The following is a 22,461-nucleotide window of genomic DNA, read 5'->3' as shown; positions in this document are numbered from 1 at the left end:
ATAAATTAACTGCCTCTTAGACAGCTTTGTGTCTGACTTGGAACATTGTCTACTAAAATTATTTTACAGAACTAATGTGAATAAGTGTTGCTTTTTGGTTGGTTGTTTCTGACCGTACTTCTACAATAACGTATGTGCTAATAGTGACAGCTGTGAAAAGGCACACAAAAAAACCACGACAAAAAAGGTGCAAAATGAGATTTATTTCAGAATTACTTTTTAATACATCCTGATAATAACCTGCTGTTTTTTTAAGTCATGAGCAGGGTTGCCTAGCAACAGTGTTCTCCTCAACCACAGGCAGACAAGTGAACACCTTGCAGCCCTTTAAAAGCAAACATTGGAGCGCTTCATTGTCCCTCATTGTCATGAAGGTTTTTTTGTGTGTGTCAACGGGCGGGCCCATATGATGATGATGATGATATGAATCCGCTATTTTATTTTTAACGGGAGGCTTGCAGAAATTGACCAATACAATTTACTGGTAAGTAGATTCACAACTCAACAAGTAGGAAAAAAAAAAAGGAAAATGGTAATGCAGTAAATCTCATTTTCAAATTCCAAATTCAACTATACATCCCGGGCAACAAAGTAGAATGTAAACAAAAAACAACTAACGATTACGCTAAGCTAGCACTAACCTAAATCATATTTGTAAACATTTTAAGAAATAATTCATCAAATTCTCTAACCTTTCTTCAGGCTTCCGATTGGCTGAAATATCCTTACAGTGCCATTTTTACCAAATGTAACCTAATCTTTTTAACACATTCACTGCCATAGACGGCTTTAGACATCAAAGATTCTTTTTTTTTTTTTTTTCTGGACTGGCAGTGAATGAGTTAATCGAGGCAATTTATGCTAATTGCTTGTGAACATGCGTCGTATCCACTATTCCTTCAAAAAAAGTCATTGTTAAAACGTCAGCAAAAGATCGGAGAGCCGACGCAGGTGAATGTTTGGATTGCGCTGTGATGAAGACGACGCCACATGCTGCGCCACCGCCAGACACAAACTACTTATCAGGATTTTTTTCTTCTTCTTCCTGTTGATGTTGTTGTTTTTTGACACCCCTGTGAGTATTTGGCCTCGGGCGTCGACACACTCAAATGAGCTTTGTGTGTGTCGACACCACGCGCGCACAGTTTGTTGTCACGCTGAGCGTTGTTGCTAATATTTGGGTGAGTGTGTGGAAAAACAAACGCAAGTCATTACGATGGGAAATGTCTCGTGTGGATGTTTGCGTTCTAACCATGAGCTGTGTGTGCGCGCAGACAACAAGTACGCCCCGGCGGTGAGTCTGGGTGGCCTGGTGTACATCCTGGGCGGCGCGTACGCACGAGCCACCACCATCTACGACCCAGACAAAGGCAACATCAAGGCGGGACCCAACATGAATCACTCCAGACAATTCTGCAGGTATATATTCAGACCACTAGGTGGCACCCATCAAAAAGACTAACGGAGTTTGGTTATTATAGATGAAGTCAGGCAGGTAATCATACAGGGGAGGAAGATGAAGAGCAGGCTGTGTGCTCATCCTCTTCCTCGTTTGTGTTTATCAGGCACAGCAAGCGGCTGCTGGTGCTTTTTTGCCGCACGCTCTCCACTCCTGGTCAGGCCCAATAGATTTAAGCTTTATGTAATAATCTTTTCCACTTCCAGCAGCGTTTACGACTGCGTGCGCGCGCGCGTGTGTGCGTTTGCCCAATAGGAGCACACAAAAGCCGTAATCTGCTTATAGCTCAAGTTTTAATCCTCCCTGCACACAAACTCCTGTTTCTGTTTCTCATATCAAATAAGCACATTATTTGCCTTTAACGTCAGGTTGTTGGTTTTTTAGTCGCCCTCGCTTATTTTGAAGTCGTGTTCTCAAAAAGGAGTTCATATAAAAACGGATGGCTGAGTAAATAGAGTACAGTAATAGCAAACCTTTCTCCACTTTAGCGCGGTGATCCTGGACGGCAAGATCTACGCCACGGGAGGCATCGTGAGCAGCGAGGGCCCGGCCCTGGGCAACATGGAAACGTTCGAACCCTCCGCCAACACGTGGACGCTGCTGCAGTCGCTACCCTGCCCCCTCTTCCGACACGGCTGCGTGGTCATCAAGAAGTACATCCAGAGCGGATGAGGCCGGGGCCGACCCCTCCCCCGCCCCCATTCGACCCCTTGCGCAGTGCCAAAAATGCACCAGCCGGGACTCCCCTCCCCCCCGTCCCCCAGCATGGGATGCTTTGGAACCGGTCGCTCGTTCCCCTTTCCCTGTGCAGAATGTACTTCATGCGCAACTGCTCAGCCACGCCGGTTGTCAGTCATCCCATCAACAGGCGCAGGGGACCCTCTTAGTTCACGTCTTAGTTGACTCCACCCATTTTTATTTATTTTACATTACAGGATGAGAGGGGAAGGACTTCCAAAGAGCAAATCCACGAGGACTACTGCAGCTCATCCGTTTTCTGAAATATTTCATCCCAACCCCCCGCTGAGGAAAAGAAGCACAATAATCACCCATGACTGTTACATTATCATATTTCTTGAGTTTTTCTATACATGTCTTATTTTAAATTTAAAGCCACTCGTACAGTATGAGAGGTGGGCTTGTGTAAATACAAGGGAGGGAGAAATATGTATATTTTACAACCACAAGGCAATTGTGTATAAATGTTTTTAGGAAAAAAGGACAAAAAAAATGATAGGTTCAATTAAAGAAAAAAAAATGGTACATCTGTAAATCTGTATCCAAAAATTAACACTTGTTATTACGGAAAGCTAATACATATACCAAAAAAAAATATGAACGACGGTGTCTTGTCTTTCTTACATTTGGTTTAAAGTGCTACTTGATTCATTTAGCCATTTATAGCAGTAAAAAGTGAATATTTTGTCTAGAATTAATGTGATACATGTTTTTCATGTACACTTAATACCTTTAAAAACATATTTCCTCTTGCTGTCGACTGAAGATGACATCACCTGTGCTGAGGAAATAGGTAACGACCAATCACAGCTCACCTGTTTTCTGGTTTTGGTCATTACTAGTGCTGTCAAACGATTAAAATTTTTAATCTGATTAATCACACTTTAATTGCGATTAATCACGATTAATCAGTTAAATTACTTGCATAATATAAAATATACCGTAATTTTTGACATTAATGCATTTTCTTATCTGAATGTCATTTGCAATAGGGATGCACGATGCCAACCGATACCGATAAACCAATAATTTAGAGGTGCCAATGTCGATAACCGATAAGTAAGCCGATAATGGTTTGCAAAATTAATTTGAATACAAATATGCTTTCAAGTGCTACTATAAGTCTAACAAATACATTGAAACATTGTATAAACTTTGCACAATGTTTCATTGTACGTAAAGCACCATGAAGCTGAATTTTATTGATATGAGCCACAAACACAACAGATGGACCAACGTGGCATGTCTATAATTATTGATGGATTTCTTTCATATCTAGTTTATCTGTATGAAATCAAATTGCCGATAATTATCGGCAGATTACTCTATTATCTGTTTGACGTCAAAATGGTCGATAAGTGCCGATAATTATCGGTCACCGATATTATCGTGCATCACTAATTTGCAAACATTGATTAAATGCATGTACGCTTGTATTGCTCAAAACATAGCATCATATCAACTAGGTGCAATTCAGCAATTAATTAAATGCAAATTACTTCTGTTTTATCTAAAGTCCCGTTGGGGTGTTTTTTTTTTAATACGCGATTAATGCGACAACTTTCTGTGATTAATTAATCTATTAACGCTTCAACTTTGACAGCCCAAGTCATTACCCATTTCCTCAGCACGTGATGTCATCTTCAGTCGACAGCAAGTGGCAACATTTGTTTTTCAAGGTATTAATTGATCATGAAAATTAATGAAGTCATCACATTAATTAAAATATCTTCTTACTGTTGAAAATGGCTCAATGAGTGAAGAACCCCTTCAATGTCCAAACGAGAGATCTTCAGGCATCTTGAGGTAGGTTTCAATATGGAGCGGGGATAGCTGCCTGCTGAACAAATGAGACATTACATGTTATATTTAATGTTTATCGTTTCAATTCGAGGTCAGTTATGTGCGGTCTTTCACTATTTGTGGGCCAGGCCAGTTCCCATCCCCGCCCAAAAATGACGCCGGTCAACTGTAGAGTATACATAGAAACGTTTTTTTTAATATATTGCTCTATCGTCTAAGCGAATCTGTCATCTTTTTTTTTCCAAACTCCAACGCTGATCGGTTGAAAAGTCCTGATCGTGTAAAGCCCATTAATAATCCGGCATTATTAAGCGTCTTTTTTTTCCCCCCCGATAAGTAGTGGCTAGCATTTCAACACTTGAAAGGAAACCAACATGTACAGTTTTGAACCTTTTTATTCAAGTATATCACAGCAGTTTATTTGAGAAATACAGTAAGTGTTTGTTTCCATTCCAAATATAACTTGCACTAAAAAGGTAACGAGAACGTGCTGCATGGTGTTAAATAGGTCAAAAAACTAAACGGAATCCCCAAAGTTGCCATGAAAAGTTTTCTGTTTTAAAAAAAATTAAATAAATCGGGGCATGTGGCGGAAGGAAGCACGGGAGAAAAGCGGCTTTTTCTCGGCATACTGGACTAGAAAGTCGATTTTAACTACCAGACAAAAATTGGTTGTTAGTCCAAACTGGCTACGATAATAAAGCAATATCACAATGTATGACATTTAAACTAACCCATGTTTTAAATTCCCAAATGTGGCTCTCGTTTCTGACTTCTTTTGGCAGCATAACACGAAAAAACTAAAAGTCTGGTCCTGTTTCCGCGCTATTTCCAGTATGCAACAAAAGAAAACACCCGGAAATAAATACACACACAAAAAAAGGATGAAAAAAAAGGGGGCATGTGTTGAACCTGAGAGACGTGTAAAAACCCTCGTACGCAAACACAAACACCCGAAAAAAACAAAACAAAAAAAAACCTGCTACACAAACGCTACAGGTTGATCAAATTCATTCACGGTGTAAATCGTCTACAATAAATACACATGAGATGAAATCTGCCCAAATAATACATGAAAAGAAGGCTTGAGTAATGTTACAAAATGGTGCCCGGGGTGTATGGTAGGTTGAGATTTTGTGGGAGTGAAGGGTTTCACGCTGACACTGGTAGCGAGCGGTGGTGCGACAGTATAAAAACAAAAAAATACCGCTTGCGTGTACCGAGTAAACAGTTGACAATAAGTTACGCTGAGGTAGCTTGCAGCAACTTTTTTTTTTTTTTTTTTTTGCATAATTAGTCCACCATCTTGTACAACCTTCATCCTGTGCGCGTGTGAAACAGGCTGCCGTTGGGTTGAGAGCGTAAATGTAACAAACGACAAAATGCTGCCTTAGCGACTTGCTTGCGCCAATACAAGCTTAATTCGTGCATTCAAATAACAGAATTAATACCTGGCACGTTTCATATGGTGGGTTAATACTTTTACAGTTGCTAACTGCGGGAAAGGTACGGAATGGGGTTTTCATGTCGACCTGCAAATTTGCTAGTTAAAATCTTCAGCTCCATGTCGTATTTTGAGTCAAATGTCATTTCCCATTAAAGCTACCTTTTTCTCCGCATTTTGATTGCCTGTGTGAAAGGTCCTGATAAAACAATTGGAAGTCAATCCTGTGAATTTGCAGGTTTGTATTAAAATTAGCCATCTACAGGTGTCATTTTTGTGTTATCAAGCAGAAGCCATCTTTTTCAGCTTTGCAGTGTGAAAGGTACCGATATTAAGTCCATCCTACGAATTTGACAGTTAAAATTATCTCTTGCCCTTTGACACTAACCATTAATGCCAACTTTTTAGCATTTTTTTTGCGGCGTACTGTGTGAAAGATAAAATGATACAAAGTGTTGAAATCACTACCTTTTTAGAGCCTTGGTCTGGCGTGAAATGGTATCAACACTGAATGGGCTGGTTGATCCAGGAATGTGCCAGTTTGAACAAACTGGAGATCTTCCAGTTAAATGTCACCAGCGCCTTTTCACATTGTTCATTAATTTTCCCACTGTTTTGTATGAAAGGTACCACACAAATTGGAGGGGTTTAAGTGGGATCATGTGATTTGCCAATTTAACTTAAAGGTCTGCAAGGTGTCCTAATTTTGCGTTAAATGTCAGCAGCCCCTTTTGAGTGATCTCTTGAAGTAGACCCTGATTCCATCTCCGATGTGAAAAGGTAGCGACGCAATGTTTTTTGTTTGAATTAATCCACAAATTTGCAGGTTTAAATTAACTACAGATCTTTCGGCTTCTTTTAGTTAAAAGTCACTAGCCACCATTTTCACAGTTTTGTCCTGCGTGACAGGTACCAATTTGCAATTATGGGGTTGGAGCCTTACGGCGAATGTCACACAGCCCTTTCACGCAGCCATCATAGGCACATTTTTCATTGTTGATTCAAAATAGAGGGGCTTAAATTGACCCCACAAATTTGCCGCCGAAGAGATTTTCAGGCATCTTGTGTGCTTTAAACCTCACTCAGCCCCTTTCACACTGCCCATTAAATAAGGTCAGATTGTTTTCCCGCTGTCCTGTAGGAAAGGTAACAAAACGGGAATCGGATATTTCATTTCATTTTAAAGAGCTCCTGTTGACTTTTGCATTAATTGTCCTTGCTGCTTTCACGCTGTCGATCAAAAGCTCTTTACCGGCTATACAGTACGAAAGCGGGCGGGGGGGGTTGTTGCTGTTCTCAGTAAAAGGCACCACCTTCATTTTCATCACTACACAGTGCATACGTTAAAAGCCACGAGCCCCTTCCACACTGCTGATTTAAGCTGCCTTTTTTTACCATTTCATTCAAACACGGAGTTAGGAGATGTACGGTAGCTCATGTACGGTATATAAACTAACCGTAAGGGAGGGGTGAGCGTGGGGGAGAGGGGAAAATAAAAAATAAAAATAAAAAAAAGTCACGTGAGAAAAAAAGAAAACGATGGCAGCACGTTTTGACGATGGCGTTCCGCTCCGTGGTGAGATTGGCTCAGCGGTGTTTAGTCGACTGGGAATATTATTCTGTCCGCGTCTCCGAGTGGCTTTCACACGTTTCTGCTGGTGAGGATCTGCGCGCGCACGTGCGTGTGAAAGGGGTTGTTTTGCCCCTCCGAGTTGAAAAATGCCAAGAAAAGCAGCACGGACTACAGTTAGCATAGCACCCAAGTAGCACCAGGGCTGCCCATTACTATTGGCGTGTCTGCAAATGTGTGCGTGTGCGTGCGTGCGTGTGAAACACACCTCCAGAGGGGGTTGGTTGTGTAGAAGCAGATTTTCCTGAGACGATAGCACCATTGAATGTCTCTCAACTTCGCTCTCAGTTTGTGTCTTTGTGGTCCCATGGCAGGAGGGGGTTCGGGTTCAAGGGTTTGGGGGGCGGTCCAAGAGTTGCTCAGGGTCGACCTGAGGAGGTTTTTGTCGTCTGCGTGTCACAGGAATGTGTCAAAATGCTGGATCCTGTCTTCCATCTCCTGCAGCACACAAAAGTGACAACAACAAGGTGGCTCGTTAAGCACTTGCGGGCCCGATGATGGGAAGGTGACGCAAAAGCGGGACAGGCCCAAGCGCTGACGCGTAAGATTGCAACAGAGCCAGATGAACGGACGGCACCGGGACGGCGAGTCAGTGAGACGCGCGCATGTTGCCGTCATGGACAAACTGCTTCACAATCGCTGCCTCGATTAACAGTCAACGAACATCAGGGTTAAGGGATTAAATCATTTTAAAAATTTATCTAATTGCAATTTCTGAATGGATTAAATGATTTTACAAATGGATCTAATTGCAATTTTTTTAATAGACTAAATGATTTTAAAAATTAATCTAATTGCAATTTTTGAATGGATTAAATTTGAAAAATTAATCTAATTTACATTTAATGGATTAAATGATTTTACAAATGTATCTAATTGCTATTTTTTTAATAGACAAATGATTGTAAAATTAATGTAATTGCAATTTTTGAATGGATTAAATTATTTGAAAAATTAATTTAATCACATTTTTTAATGCATTAAATAATTTTACAAATGTATCTAATTTAAATTTTTTTAAAAGACTAAATGATTTACAAAATTAATCTAATTGCAATTTTTCAATGGATTAAATTTGAAAAATTAATCTAATTTACATTTAATGGATTAAATGATTTTACAAATGTATCTAATTGCAATTTTTTTTATTAATTGCAATTTCTGAATGATTACATTTGAAAAATTAATTGCAATTTTTTTAACGGATTAAATGATTTTACAAATGTATCTAATTGCAATTTTTTTAATAGACAAATGATTGTAAAAATTAATGTAATTGCAATTTTTGAATGGATTAAATTATTTGAAAAATTAATTTAATTACATTTTTTAATGCATTAAATAATTCTACAAATGTATCTAATTTAAATTTTTTTAAAAGACTAAATGATTTACAAAATTAATATAATTGCAATTTGTGAATGGATTAAATTTGAAAAATTAATCTAATTTAAATTTAATGGATTAAATGATTTTACAAATGTATCTAATTGCAATTTTTTTTTATTAATTGCAATTTCTGAATGATTACATTTGAAAAATTTATTACATTTTTTTTAACGGATTAAATGATTTTACAAATGTATCTAATTGCAATTTTTTTAATAGACAAATGATTGTAAAATTAATGTAATTGCAATTTTTGAATGGATTCAATTTGAAAAATTAATTTAATTACATTTTTTAATGCATTAAATAATTTTACAAATGTATCTAATTTCAATTTTTTTAAAAGACTAAATGATTTACAAAATTAATCTAATTGCAATTTTTCAATGGATTAAATTTGAAAAATTAATCTAATTTACATTTAATGGATTAAATTATTTTAAAAATGTATCTAATTGCAATTTTTTTTATTAATTGCAATTTCTGAATGATTACATTTGAAAAATTAATTGCAATTTTTTTAACGGATTGAATGATTTTACAAATGTATCTAATTGCAATTTTTTTAATAGACAAATGATTGTAAAAATTAATGTAATTGCAATTTTTGAATGGATTAAATTATTTGAAAAATTAATTTAATTACATTTTTTAATGCATTAAATAATTCTACAAATGTATGTAATTTCAATTTTTTTAAAAGACTAAATGATTTACAAAATTAATCTAATTGCAATTTTTCAATGGATTAAATTTGAAAAATTAATCTAATTTACATTTAATGGATTAAATGATTTTACAAATGTATCTAATTGCAATTTTTTTTTATTAATTGCAATTTCTGAATGATTACATTTGAAAAATTAATTAAAAATTTTTTAACGGATTCAATGATTTTACAAATGTATCTAATTGCAATTTTTTTAATAGACAAATGATTGTAAAATTTATGTAATTGCAATTTTTGAATGGATTAAATTATTTGAAAAATTAATTTAATTACATTTTTTAATGCATTAAATAATTTTACAAATGTATCTAATTTAAATTTTTTAAAAAGACTAAATGATTTACAAAATTAATCTAATTGCAATTTTTCAATGGATTAAATTTGAAAAATTAATCTAATTTACATTTAATAGATTAAATTATTTTAAAAATGTATCTAATTGCAATTTTTTTTATTAATTGCAATTTCTGAATTACATTTGAAAAATTAATTGCAATTTTTTCAACGGATTAAATGATTTTACAAATGTATCTAATTGCAATTTTTTTAATAGACAAATGATTGTAAAAATTAATGTAATTGCAATTTTTGAATGGATTAAATTATTTGAAAAATTAATTTAATTACATTTTTTAATGCATTAAATAATTTTACAAATGTATCTAATTTCAATTTTTTAAATAGACTAAATGATTTACAAAATTAATCTAATTGCAATTTTTCAATGGATTAAATTTGAAAAATTTATTTCAATTAGATGTTAACTTGCCAATCATAAAACCCTTTGACGTGCAGGCTTCTAAGTGGTCAATATGACAACTTCTCAAAATTCTATCAAACATTCTACCCAAAAAAAAAAAAAAAAAAGTGGTGTTCGATAACATAAGTCAGAAGTGCTAATTTTTCCATTTCTGCATGAAACAAGGACTGCACCAAATTCCGTTATTTCCGTGTTTTAAAATAAATACAAATTTAATCCTATTGTACTACTCAAAATGTTAAAGTGAACCTACAGCTTTGAGTGTTATGAGTCAGCGTGTTTTCACGACCATATAAAATATAAGCAACATTACCAGGCTGCCGACTCCATCAGACCGCAACTCCCCACCTCCCACCCACCTCTGTTTATAGCACCAATTAGGCACTGAGCATGTCAGTGTCCGCTCGCAGCTATCCGCACATAGATCATCCCCAGCGCTAGCTACGGACACACCTTTGCTTTCATGCTCCCGACAACTACATGCGTCTGCCATCGTCATCATCACGGAACGGGAGGCATCTGTGACGTGACACGCATGCGTGCAAAGCACAAGACGGGGTTTACGGAAGTAAATATGGTCTAGGAGGTGGAAAAAACTGCAGATTTATTATCTTGGGTGTTGAATCACAGGACATTTGCAAATATTTGCTTTTACTTCAGGGAAAATAGTCATTTTTATCCTATTTCTACACTCATAAAATTACTGCTTTTTGATATTGCAATTTTAAAGATAAATGCAGTTTAACAAGTCCCTTTCTCACACTAAAATATTCTGGATAACAAATTATTTCTTTTCATCTCATTACTTTATTCTTGTAAAACTGGCGCTTTGTCTTGTAAAATTCCAACTTAATCTTGTAATATCTGCAATTATTTCCGTAAAATTACCATTGGTTCTTAACTTATTTTTCACTCACACTTTTCTCCTGTAAAATTGGTAGTTCAAACCACCACTTTTTGCTCATAAAACATCCTTTTGTCTCATAGATTGTGATTCTATTCCTGTAATGAGCCCTTTGTGTTTATGTTCACATGCTACTGGACAAAAGCCAAAGTTAATTTACACCAGCTCCCTTCATCTTCTTTGCGCCCCCCCAAAGACCACCAGCTTCTTTGTATGGAAGAAAAAGAAAAGGAGTTGAGAGGCAACAATCTGGTGCATTGTGTCTCGTTAGCAAAGCAATCCACATAGATAAAAGTCGCAATTGAGGCGCGGCGAGGTGTTCCTGCTGGAAAATTTAATTTTTGTGTCAACGCGCTACGACGATATTTCAACCAACGCTTTCAAAAGAACTTCTCGCCCCGGCAAGCTTTCCATGTCCGCCATTAATCATTCAAGCGCGACACATTCATGCTGGAATAAAAAATAAAAGTACAGAAAATAACTATGGCGACCAGACAATACAATAGGGGACAGAAAAATTTACATTTGGTTCAACGGTTATTATTCATCTGCACTTAAAAGTCAGCGCCGACATGCCACGTTAGAAACTGAAGCATGAAACAAAATGTGAGTATTTCTTAAGCCCAAACATGTATTGGTCACAAAATCAATACTTTTTGATAATAATAAAAAAATAAAATAAAATAAAAAATAAATTAAAAAAAAAACAATCATGGATAAAAATAATGCAACAAGGTATTAGCCTAAGTCAAAATTGTGTCACGACATGTGTCATTTTGGAATGGATAAAAGCTGTAACGCCAGGAAGTAATCATATATATATACAAAATTTACATGTTTTTTTTTTTAAAGGGGAAGTCAACCCATGAATTTTCTTCACAATAATATGTTGAATGAGCCCTTACTAGTTTAAACGGCATTTATTTGTGGAATATGGATTAAGCTGTAAAATCCACTCGTTTGTGTCCATCTCAGGAGGCAGCCATTTTGTCACAAGTAAAATTGGCATTAATGTTGCTCAGGTAACAACCAAGCCACACCTTAGCTTCACAAAACAGGCGAGTTACGATTGGTTGTAACCTGAGCAACTGTGATCTTGTTTTCAGTTGACGGCAAGTGACAAAATGGCCGCCCCCTGAAATGGATAAAAACGGATAGTAATTCACATTGTACAAACGCGGTATTAATCAGAATACAGTGTTTAGAATAGTGGGCCTGCATGGAACATACGATTGTAAACAGATTTTTTAGTTAACGTCGCCTTTAACAGTCTCTAAACTTAAGTTACATATAATTACGTTAGATACTTGAAATCTAACTTTTATTCAAGTAAAATAAAATTACCAGTTACATTATTTTGGTTCAATTTAGACATTTTTGCAAAATTGTGCCTGACGATACTCTTCTTACAAAAAATAAATAATTGGTCTTATTTTAAGTACTTATTAAATTATGCCTTTTAGCTTGTAAAAATGATAACTTTTCCCCTAAATATTACAACTTTATTCTTGTATCATCCTATCTCTCAGCATTCACATGCAACTATTGGATATGCTACTGACTTGGAGGAAATAAGAAAGCCTTAACAAGGAATGGAAAAGGGGGAACGGGAGGCAAAAACGCTGTCACGAAGCATCTAATTGCTGTCTTGCAGGGCAAAAAAAAAAAAAAATCTAAATGTAATTGTGGGTTTACAGCCATGCGACTGCCAATTTGTAGCTCGGACCTGCTTGTGTGTTATTGTGTACAGAGGCAGCGGAAGTGCCCTCTGGCTTTTAACGAGAAGCAAGAGTGCAGTCCACTCCATCTGCTGAAAGGTCAGCGCTGCCGGTGGAGAACGGCGAGCCCCGCGGAGGACGCGGACGGCCGAGCACGCAGAAATGCGTCGACACGCTCCATTTGCAGAGGAACAGTGCGCACCATGCTGCACCCCACACGTGCAACGGTAAGCAGAAATGGAATCGCACGCGTATCAAACGTGTCTCTGAGCAACAGTGTTTGCTCTTAAATGTTGGTTTTGCATCTCAGCGACAAAAAAAATATATATAGTTGCTTTGGAAACACGAACATTTGACATTTATGCTGTCCAAACTCAAATTTCAGTAAATGATGGGAAGCCAACTTCTCCCATCAACATTCTAACTCGCAGGATTGATTCACACTGTAGGCCTAAGTGGATAAGTTTGTCTTTGTGATGCCATTATTGTTGGAAAATAAATGATTTCCCCTAAGAATACTAAGACTTCATTCTTGTAAAATGTGGACTAATTCTTTTAAAATGATCACATTTGTTTTTTCCCTTCACAATACCTTAATTTATTTTTGTAAAGTTACTTTCTCATGCAATAAGTTTTATTCATCGAGTTCTGAATGCATTAAAGAAATGCTGATTGAATATAAACTGGTTAGGGGACATGTAGCCCAGATTTCAAAGCAAACATGGTGGAACAGCATTTAGATGTTATGCTGCTTGCAAATGGATAAGTTGTCAACAGAAGTGAAATTAGCTCACACTATAAATGCTTTTCAATCCTGGTTTAAAACTTTGCTGATTGCACCTTTGATTAAGGTCGCAAATTCACAGTATGGACTTTTAGTAATTTTAGAAACCTTTAACCTACTTTTAGTTACTTTTTCAACACTAAATGCTTTACAGTCTTATGTTAATGTGCTTAAACGTTGTCAGCGTACGTTCCTTTAATAATTTTGGTAAGTTACTTTTAGGTGAGATGTTGTGTATGCTATATATTTATATAAACTTGCCTTATTCTTAAAAACAAAAAACAAAAAAACTAGGACTTCATATTTAAACTAAAAAAAATAAATTTCCTAATAACACCGAAAAATTCTCCTGTATCGTCACAAACGTATTCTTGAAACCGTTGGTGTTCTACAAGGACAATTTTGTCATGTCGCGACTTTCTTCTTGCACATTTATGACATAAATGCCCAAAATGTCATCTCTGTATCTGTCAAAGACCCAGCAAGTGAGTCACTTATCAGTACTGAATGAAGTATTTAAAACTTAAATAGTGAAATGTGCTAAACCTGTCCTACTTTCTCCGCCAATTACTGTTTCTGAATGCCCTCGCTGAGTTATTTAAATGTCACAATTCAAAAAAAAATAAAAAATAACCTCGTCCTGAATTAATTATATATATATATCGGTATATTTGAAATAGAACTTGACTCCACAGTGTAGTCAAGCAAGACTATATTATGCACTCCGCAACAGTCATGACACTCATTGTAACCCTAAACTAACAATAACAATCTTTGAATATTGATTTGTTGCTGTGGCAAATGACAGTTTCTCATCTAAAGAAAACTGTTTGGAAACTAAGTTTGAAATGCTTTATGTAAATAGTGTTGCATCCCCAACACCCAGCATAAATCAACATAAATACTGCATAAAAAGTCCCTGGAAACCAAATGTAACAAATAACATTGAAGTCTTGAAAGAACCAAGCGACAGCTTTCACGTGCACCTCGCGTCCTTGCTCTCTTGCCAACTAAGCCCATGGCTAACTTGAGAGAAACAAACACGATTCCTTTTAAACCAAGTTTGCGAATAAGCTTTTTTTTTTTTTGCGCACATTTGGCTACTGATTTTTCCACTCCAAACATTTTCTGTCTCCCATTTTAGTTGTGTGGATGCCTGGCAGCAATACTTTCAGTGATTCCTCAAAATTGCATGGTAGTGGTCACTACACTCCGGCTCGGATTGTGGCAGTACGCTAACAAGACATGACAGCTCCAAAAACATATACGTCAACCGTGCTTCTCTTTTAGGAAATAATGGAATGCCAAGTACAGGGGATCGCTTGCATATTTACACAAAAACTGATTTAATTAGGGTTTTTTTTAGCGTTATTTGGAATGCAAAATATTTCCACAAAACCTGATAGTGTGGGGGTACATGTGAAAGGAAGAAGCTTAATTCAAATGACCTGAAACAGGTGAAACATTTTCGACAGAGCATTTTTGTTTGTTTGTTTTTAAATTAATAGATGTGCATTAACTAGCAATACATCCATAACTTAAGTAGAGCTGTTGATTTATATTATATGGCCGATATTATCTGATATTCTGCCATTATTTGGCAGAATAAAAATAAAAATAATGAAAAATAAAAAAAAGCTACCTCCAGTAGTTGCGTCTTGTCGTACTCTCTGCGATGGGCAAAGATGCACTGGCTGAGCACCGAGTAGAGTCTCTCCATCTGCTCCACGCTGAAGCCCTCGCTCTTCGTCACCGCCATGTTGAGGAGCACCTGGAGGGTAATGACAAGTGGGAAATACATTTATGATATGCTGACATACATGTAGGCCGAAACCAGTGGTGGCCAAAAACCAGGTGTGGCAGCATTTGGAGGTCAGAGGCGTTCCAAAGCGACGCAGATCCCAGTGACAGTTAATTAAAGCTAATCATAATAAGAAGCAAGTTTGCATTTCACGACGACTTTAATTAAAACGTTGTGGACAGTGAAAGGCCCATTTAATTGACCCCAGTGTGTGTGTGTGTGTGTGTGTGCGCGCGCGCGCGTTCAAAATGCACAGCTCATCACAACGCGCCCACTCAAGTCGACCGAGGCACATTAATTAAAGTTACCATCAATAGCAACGGGGAAGGAAAGGGGGGGTTCTTGGGTGAAAGGCGGTGACCGTGCGTTAACAGCACACAATGACATGTCAAGATGAAGTCAGGCAACGTATGGGATTTAATTACACACGGAGGCTTAATCGGGTTTGATTACAATGGATGTTGATTACTCTGAAGGCTTCACAAGGGAAAGATGCAAGGAACAAACAAAACCATGCCCTGTTGTTTCCCTGCAAAAGCGTTATACAAGTTCAGCCCAGTTACCATTTAATTAATCCTTAAAAAAAAAAAAAAAAAGACAATTAGATTTAATTTATTTAGTTTGCTTTTGTTGCGCTAGTTATCTTGCAGGATTATACAAAAACAAAACAACACATGCAAGCAGGCCTACAAAGAAGCCAAACACCTTTTCACAGAACACAAAGGCTTCTGGACTGCATTTTACATTTTCACCATTTGTTCACAGTGCATTCTAGTGAGGCCGTGAGTGACCCACCCACCACATGCACACTTTTATCTGCATTATCGCATACAGAACAGCATCCCCCAACACACACGGTTCTTTTTTTTTGCACACTGAATCAAAGTTAGCCCATTGTTATTCCCACTAGATGTTCTTCTCCACTGAAAAACCAGATTAAGCACATAATAACTTTGACAGTATTGTCACTTTCCATTAGACATTCTGGCAGCGTAAGACAATCCGCTCGCTAAGATGTGACAAAAACTCCCCCTTGGCCTCTAATAAGTGCAAGTCCCTTGTTAAGTAAAAAGCCAGCGCTGAGGACTCTTATAAAGTCCCCCTGCAAAAATAATAGTCATCATTAGATCTGCAGTCCACCGAGCAGCACTCGGCACATTTTATTGGCCTATTTTCATACTGTAATAGGTGTGTGTGCGTGTGAGAAAGAGAAAAAGAAGATCCAAAAGGGGGCTCTTTGGATCTTTGCCACACCATGTCATAAAGCTAGAAAAAAAAAAAAAATCTGCATAAAAGCTTTAATTGGCGTAATTACAGTCCATCTCGACAGTTGAGCGACTGTGTGAAAATCCACATTTGCCACGTTTCTCTTGCGGTTTGGGTGCACTTTGCTACTTTACGGTGCACCTCCTCGCCTGTTTTATGTAGCATCTTTTCACCTTTTCCCATTTCAATGTTTTATACAGCCACCACCCCTGAAGCTCTTTTGTTGCAAGTTTTTTTTTCCCACCTCATCCTGTCTCTCGGTTTGCCTCGTTTCCGCTTCATTCATCCCCTTTCGATGTATTCTCCCACTGGCTGCGAATCGTCTGATTGCACTCCCCTGCCTTTTGTCAGCTTGGTCAGGAGTTGGGCGGCAGCATGGGGTAAATGGTGGCGGTGTGTCTCACAACGCAAGTGGTGATTGAGTAAATGCGGTGCTACTCAAAAGGTCAGTAATCCCATGCGTTAAGGCGCACCGCTGACACGGGCCATTTAACCTCGAAGCCCCACTCGTTAGCATTAAGGCCTAGCTGTCTTCTTTGTTTTTTTTTGTTTGTGTTTTTTTTTTGGGGGGGGGGGGGGAATAGAGCAATTTTTCAGCGTATTCAGCCACGTTTTTTTTTTTTTTTTTATATATACTACCGGTAAATGCTCAGAACTCATCAATATTAACATGATTTTTTAGAGCGGGTGCATTGAGCACAAAAAGCTAGATACTAGGAGAATATCGGTATCTGCCGATAAAAGGTAAAGCTAAAACCAGTTTAATCTCAGGGAACTATTTATTCAAATTTTCTGTTAACTTTACAAGAGATGCTGCTGACCCTGGGAACCTTCGGAACCTTTTGTTTTTGTTCGACATTAAAACAAAGACATTTTTAAAGACGTACTGATAACCTTGGGAACACCCTGTACATTTTTTTTTCTAGAAATTTAAAATTAAGTATATTGTCTAAGATTTAAAAAAAAAAATAAAAAATGTCTGAAAAATTGTCCAATAAGCATTCATGCTTTACAACAAAATCTAGATTGAGATTTGTATTAAAAAAAATTTAAAAAAAAATAAAAATAAAAAAAAAACAAAAAACATTTTCCTCCCTTTTTACTGAAAATGAATATCGGCTGCAAATATTGGTTATCGGCCTCCTTGACTACTAAGACTCGGCATTGGTATCGGCCCTGAAATAACCTTAGTGGTCTATCTACTGTGTGTGGAGTCCTAAGTTTTAACCCTAATGTTACGCTGGATGTGCATATACATCCAACTGCCACGCTTTCTTTCCGAGGTAAATCAAACAAATCACGTCTTTTATGTGGTTGCTGGTTTCCTCAAAATTATCAACCGCAGTAATCCGCAATGTTTGTTTGCCTCTTCCGCTAACACTTCAAAATTTACTCAAGTTCGTCCAACAAACAAGCACTCATCAGGCTCAATTCATGCCTAAACTGTACAATGCAGCCTCTAAAGTTGGATAATTTGGAACCCGACCAACATGTGGAAAAATACAACTCCTGCATCTCTTTACATGAAAAATTAGGTTACTAAAAGTTGTGAGTCAAGAGCACAGTAATTGTGGGGAAAATGATCAACAAAAGGTAGAATAACTGTGTGTTGTACGGGACGAATTAAAGCCTGTGGTGAAGACTACTGCGAGAGGTTAGATATCCACATGTTCTGTCAGCAGGGACACTATTAAGCCTCCGATATCTCGCTCCAAGACGCCAATTCAAATTCTTTACCAGGAAAACAATAAATGATAAATGAACATCCTTTTCGCCTCAGTTTATGCAAGGGCAAAGGGGTGGTGGACATGGGGCTTCATGATGATTTTAAAAATAATATTCTGGTCCATGTGGCAAATATGGCGGCTTATGGTGGCCGTTCACACAGGTAATGCAATATAGATGGTGTTAGACAGGTCAGGGACAATCATGACAAATCACATTATGGCCGTCATCTCAGAACATTAAAATGAGATGCTCGTCCCTTACGGCGAGGAATTGTGGGAAGAGATCACTGCTGGGGTTGTCAACTCATCTTAAAATATGCAGCGGAGCGGGCTTGGCTTCCAACATCGAATCACTGGAAAAATCCCCACGACGCTTGATAGCTGTGAATTATCTGCGCTTCGTTGTAAAGGAACAAAAAAGGACTGATGTGCTTTAAAAGCCCTTGCGCGAGATCAATGTCAAAATACAGCGTTGGGTTAAAAAAAAAAATCATCCTTTATTATTTCTAAGGACTCCTGGCACTCGTAAAATGCATTTTCATCAAAGGAAATGAAACACCTTGACATGCCAAAAAAAAAAAAAACAAAAAAAAAAAACAGGCAAAAGCAGTACTTTCTGGGTTGTATTTCAGGATTTCCAGATTATTCCTACAGGTTTACCTTTACAACAAACTAACATAAGCCCCTTTCACACTGCCCATCACAGAGGGGTCGCCACAAAATTGGATGGTCAAAGTCAGTCAATGGATTTCCCCAGCTTCTTAAGTGGGATAGCCGTTGTGTGATAATGAATTGCGACAAGTATGTTCATCATTTTTTTTGTGTCATTAAAATGCACCAATATGGAATGGATGGACAAAAATAATCTGAACTCGGTTTTCTCCAACTTGAACGTCACAGTAGTATACTTGGGTACGCTTGTATAGTGAGGATCTGCCATGGAAATCTAAGCCTGATCTGGGTTTACCCATCCAAATTAAATCATGACGAATAAGCCTGCTGCTTGGTGGAAATGTAGAGTACTGCATTACTGTACCAAAAAGGTACAACAGAATGCAAACAGCTATTAGAAGGAATGACACAAAACATCTTCTATTTTTATTGCCAGAAAATAAACTAATATTATGTGTTTCTCTTCTGAGACACAAACATGTGACTTGGCCACTTGGCCTTGGGGCAAATGGGGATCCCCCCGCTGTGCTGACTGAAAGTGAGCCAAGATGACAAAATGAGAATTGGGACGTGGCTGTTGTTGGCTAAGATCATGTTCTAACATGAAATGGTGAAATGCTGTAATAGCTCCGAGACGTGCCCAATTGGCCCCCATGCTGTGCCAGTGGTGCAGCTGTTAAAAGAAAACAGCTTCGGCGACAATGAGTGGGAGATTTTTTTTGGGGGGGGTCCAGATTGGATATTTATTCCTTAAAAGTCTCATCAGCATTTGTCCGCGTCACTTTTTTCACAATAGTCCGAATGTTGGAAAATGAAAAACAGCAGAGCCTTGGGATCTCATCATTCCAAACAATCTTGGGAATTTATTATCATCCAAGATTTCAGGAAAACTGGTAATAAAGAAAGATGCCTAACGTCTCTTAAGAATGTTAGCAACAGTGGCGCTGAAAGGCCCAAACAAATACTGATGTCCTCTAGGGCCTCAAGCATAGAGTCTGTGACCAAACTCCTGATGGTATTTAATACAGAGAAGAGTTTCAGAGCCTCTTCCATCATGTTGACAGTCGGGAATAATGAGCACCCTACAATCAATGAATATAACCAAGGGAAGGCTGACATCCACCACAAGTTCTAATAAACACCAGCGAGCATAGTGCCGCTTAAACGGCGGCGCTCATTCCCGGCGCCAATAGGAAATTCAATTTGTTCCGTAAGCTGGGGGATAAAAAAAGCAATTATTCACAGTCTCCCTATTTTCACGATCTGTTTCTTAAAGATAACCCAACCACCCCCACCCCACGACACGCTTTAGCCACAAACCTGCAGATTAGTGCCGCGTGTTGCTGTTCACAGCGGCGGCCCATCGGAGTCCAAAAGATCAAGCCAACTAAAAGGCCTGCCAATCAGTTTGAGTGATGCCGTCGACACCGTCGTCCGTGTGGGACTCGGGTAAAAAGCCACTCGATAATGGCTTGATGGCTCTATGTCACTTCGGAAGGGGGTGGAAAAGTGAGTGTATGTCAAAAGAGCACTTCTTTTACGCCAATTACACCCCACGGCCACCCACCGCTGCTGCTGGGATGCTCCGTCAAGGGAGTCCACTGAGCCAAAAACGTACCAATTTCCAGTCCACTTGGGGGGGACAAAAGTAGCACTGGGATTCATTCGCATGTTCTGTTTGGTGAGCACAGTGAATTGTGGCTCATGTTTTAGTCATGACCTTGTTTCGTTGCACAGAAAACGCATGTGTTGATTGAGAGTGACGTTGGGGCGTAATTGGCACCCCGAGAGAAACAGCAACATAAACCCCCAAAAAGGACGAGCAGAGTTTGGATAAGCCTGACAAAGTTAGTCATCTGGGAAGCACAGCTGACAACCATCAGCGTCAAAACAGACCTATGGATGTACGAGGAACATGGGGTGCAGTCTTCCATGCAGAGGGTTTGCCATCGCATATAATGTAAATCCCATTCTACAGGGAGTTTTAAAAAAAAAAAAAAAAAAAATAATAAGATTTGTCTTTGTTCAGAAAGTTTTTAAGTTAAAGAAGTCTTTGTAAAAAAAAGAGACAGGAATTGTGGCTCAATGACAAAGTGTGCTGGGCACAGGGTCAAGCTACTTTTATGAGCTAACCTTCATATGAAGCACAACCAAGTCTGTCTGCCAGTGCCACATCTAACGTCACTTTGACTTTAAAGTCAATCAACTAATTGCAACTTTTACAAATAATAGAGATGTACCCCCATACCCTTTACTTAATGATTATTGAAATGGAAAAAAAAAAAAGGGGGGGGTTGGGGGGACAACAATCTTCCCAATTGTGTGCTGCCTATTTGTCTACTGCAGTGATTTAACAACCAGAGTTTTGGGCATCATATAACAACACCTTTTCACCCAAAAAAATAAACGAGTTTGCATTTCCAAAAAAACAACACTGACAATAGGCCACTGCATTACAAATCCATCATACTAAACACAAAAAAATGATTTGATTAAATTAATAGTCCATTTTGCCCAAAAGAAAGTAAGCGTCAAATGTGCAAGGTAATAGGATAAGCGGTGTAGAAAATGGATGGGCAATTGACCACCTGAACTAACATTACTGCCATAGAGATCATTCTTGAAGAGTGTTCACAATGCCAAATAACCCAAGCTGCCACATTGCTGATGTAAATGATCATGTGAAATCATTAAACATGTGAGCCAAGTAAGTACAGCAATGATGATGAGGTTTTTAGATAGCTAGTTGGGCTATTGATATAGAGGGTGGGCCAAAATAGGTAGATCTACACACACATTACACTATTTATGCCAAACACAACCTTGTTTCCATCACTTTTATTTCTATCCTTATATCAATCCTACCTTCCTTCATTTCATTCATTCCACCTTCCCTTCCTCCATTAAATTAATAAGCGTATACCTACTCTTGGCCCACCCTCTATTTAAACACTAGGTTTCATTGACACACAACATTCAAAATTGCCTGTAAAAAAAAAAAAAAAAAAAAAAAAAGGATTACCAAAAGTTGCTGGTGATCAACCACAAGTGGAGGAGGTGGGGGCGGCGGTGCTGCATTGGGCTCGTCCTCCATCCCCACGGCCGAAGCGTTCAGTTGCTCCGACGGGCTCCTCTTGCATTTCTTCGCCTTGGCGTCCCCTATTAACGACATCAAAGCCTTGGGAACATGGAGCGGGAAATATGCACACCCACCCACAAAAAAAAATAAAATACAAAAATAAAAAATAAAAAAGGGCCAAACTCCACAGTTGAAAGGAAGCTTTTACTACAGCGAATGATGGTACACTATTTACTAGGGCCATCTTGTCAAATAAGCCCAAATAGGCTTTGGCTGAAGGGTTGCACGGACTTCAAAGGATGCCAACAGCACCACCGTGTGATGCCGTAACCACCCTGTTTGACTGTCGGCATGGTCTTAGGCTGGATTTACACTGCTGAAGTGCACAATTCTCTTTTTACGCCTATGCAATAAACCCTCAAAGCAATGTTTACAATTGCATATACTAATACATTAAAGCATAAATATCCATTTTAATATTTCAAACTCATCTTACGTTACTCTTAATAATAAACAGTGAAATAGCTGGGGAGGGGGGGGAAATAAAAGAAGCTAAA

At 38.0% G+C, this 22,461-nt stretch overlaps 2 protein-coding genes across 8 annotated transcripts in view; one reads left to right on the top strand and one right to left on the bottom strand.

The window, feature by feature from the left end:
• Positions 1 to 2,760, top strand: part of klhl29 (kelch like family member 29) — a 240,283-nt gene extending 237,523 nt beyond the window's left edge. Inside the window, exons 14-15 of the mRNA XM_077509773.1 lie at positions 1,275 to 1,419; positions 1,948 to 2,760. Of these exons, the coding sequence (XP_077365899.1) occupies positions 1,275 to 1,419; positions 1,948 to 2,131 (329 nt within the window). The 3' untranslated portion in view covers positions 2,132 to 2,760. The remainder of the gene's footprint in view (positions 1 to 1,274; positions 1,420 to 1,947) is intronic.
• atad2b (ATPase family AAA domain containing 2B) overlaps positions 184 to 22,461 on the bottom strand; it is a 54,862-nt gene continuing 32,584 nt past the window's right edge. For 5 of the 7 annotated variants that reach the window (XM_077509771.1, XM_077509772.1, XM_077509768.1 and 2 more), the window contains exons 26-28: positions 21,848 to 21,984; positions 15,002 to 15,130; positions 4,378 to 7,512 (exon numbers count right to left, since the gene is read on the bottom strand). In XM_077509771.1, coding sequence (XP_077365897.1) covers positions 7,471 to 7,512; positions 15,002 to 15,130; positions 21,848 to 21,984 — 308 coding nt within the window. In that variant the 3' untranslated portion in view covers positions 4,378 to 7,470. Of the gene's footprint in view, positions 4,038 to 4,377; positions 7,513 to 15,001; positions 15,131 to 21,847; positions 21,985 to 22,461 lie in introns of those variants that run through there. The other 2 variants (XR_013281060.1, XR_013281061.1) reach the window with 2 other exon arrangements.

Source organism: Festucalex cinctus, chromosome 21, assembly GCF_051991245.1.
Source record: "Festucalex cinctus isolate MCC-2025b chromosome 21, RoL_Fcin_1.0, whole genome shotgun sequence".
Lineage (NCBI taxonomy): Eukaryota > Metazoa > Chordata > Actinopteri > Syngnathiformes > Syngnathidae > Festucalex > Festucalex cinctus.
The sequence above is the reverse complement of the archived record's forward strand: the minus strand, read 5'-3'. Positions and strand labels throughout refer to the sequence as shown.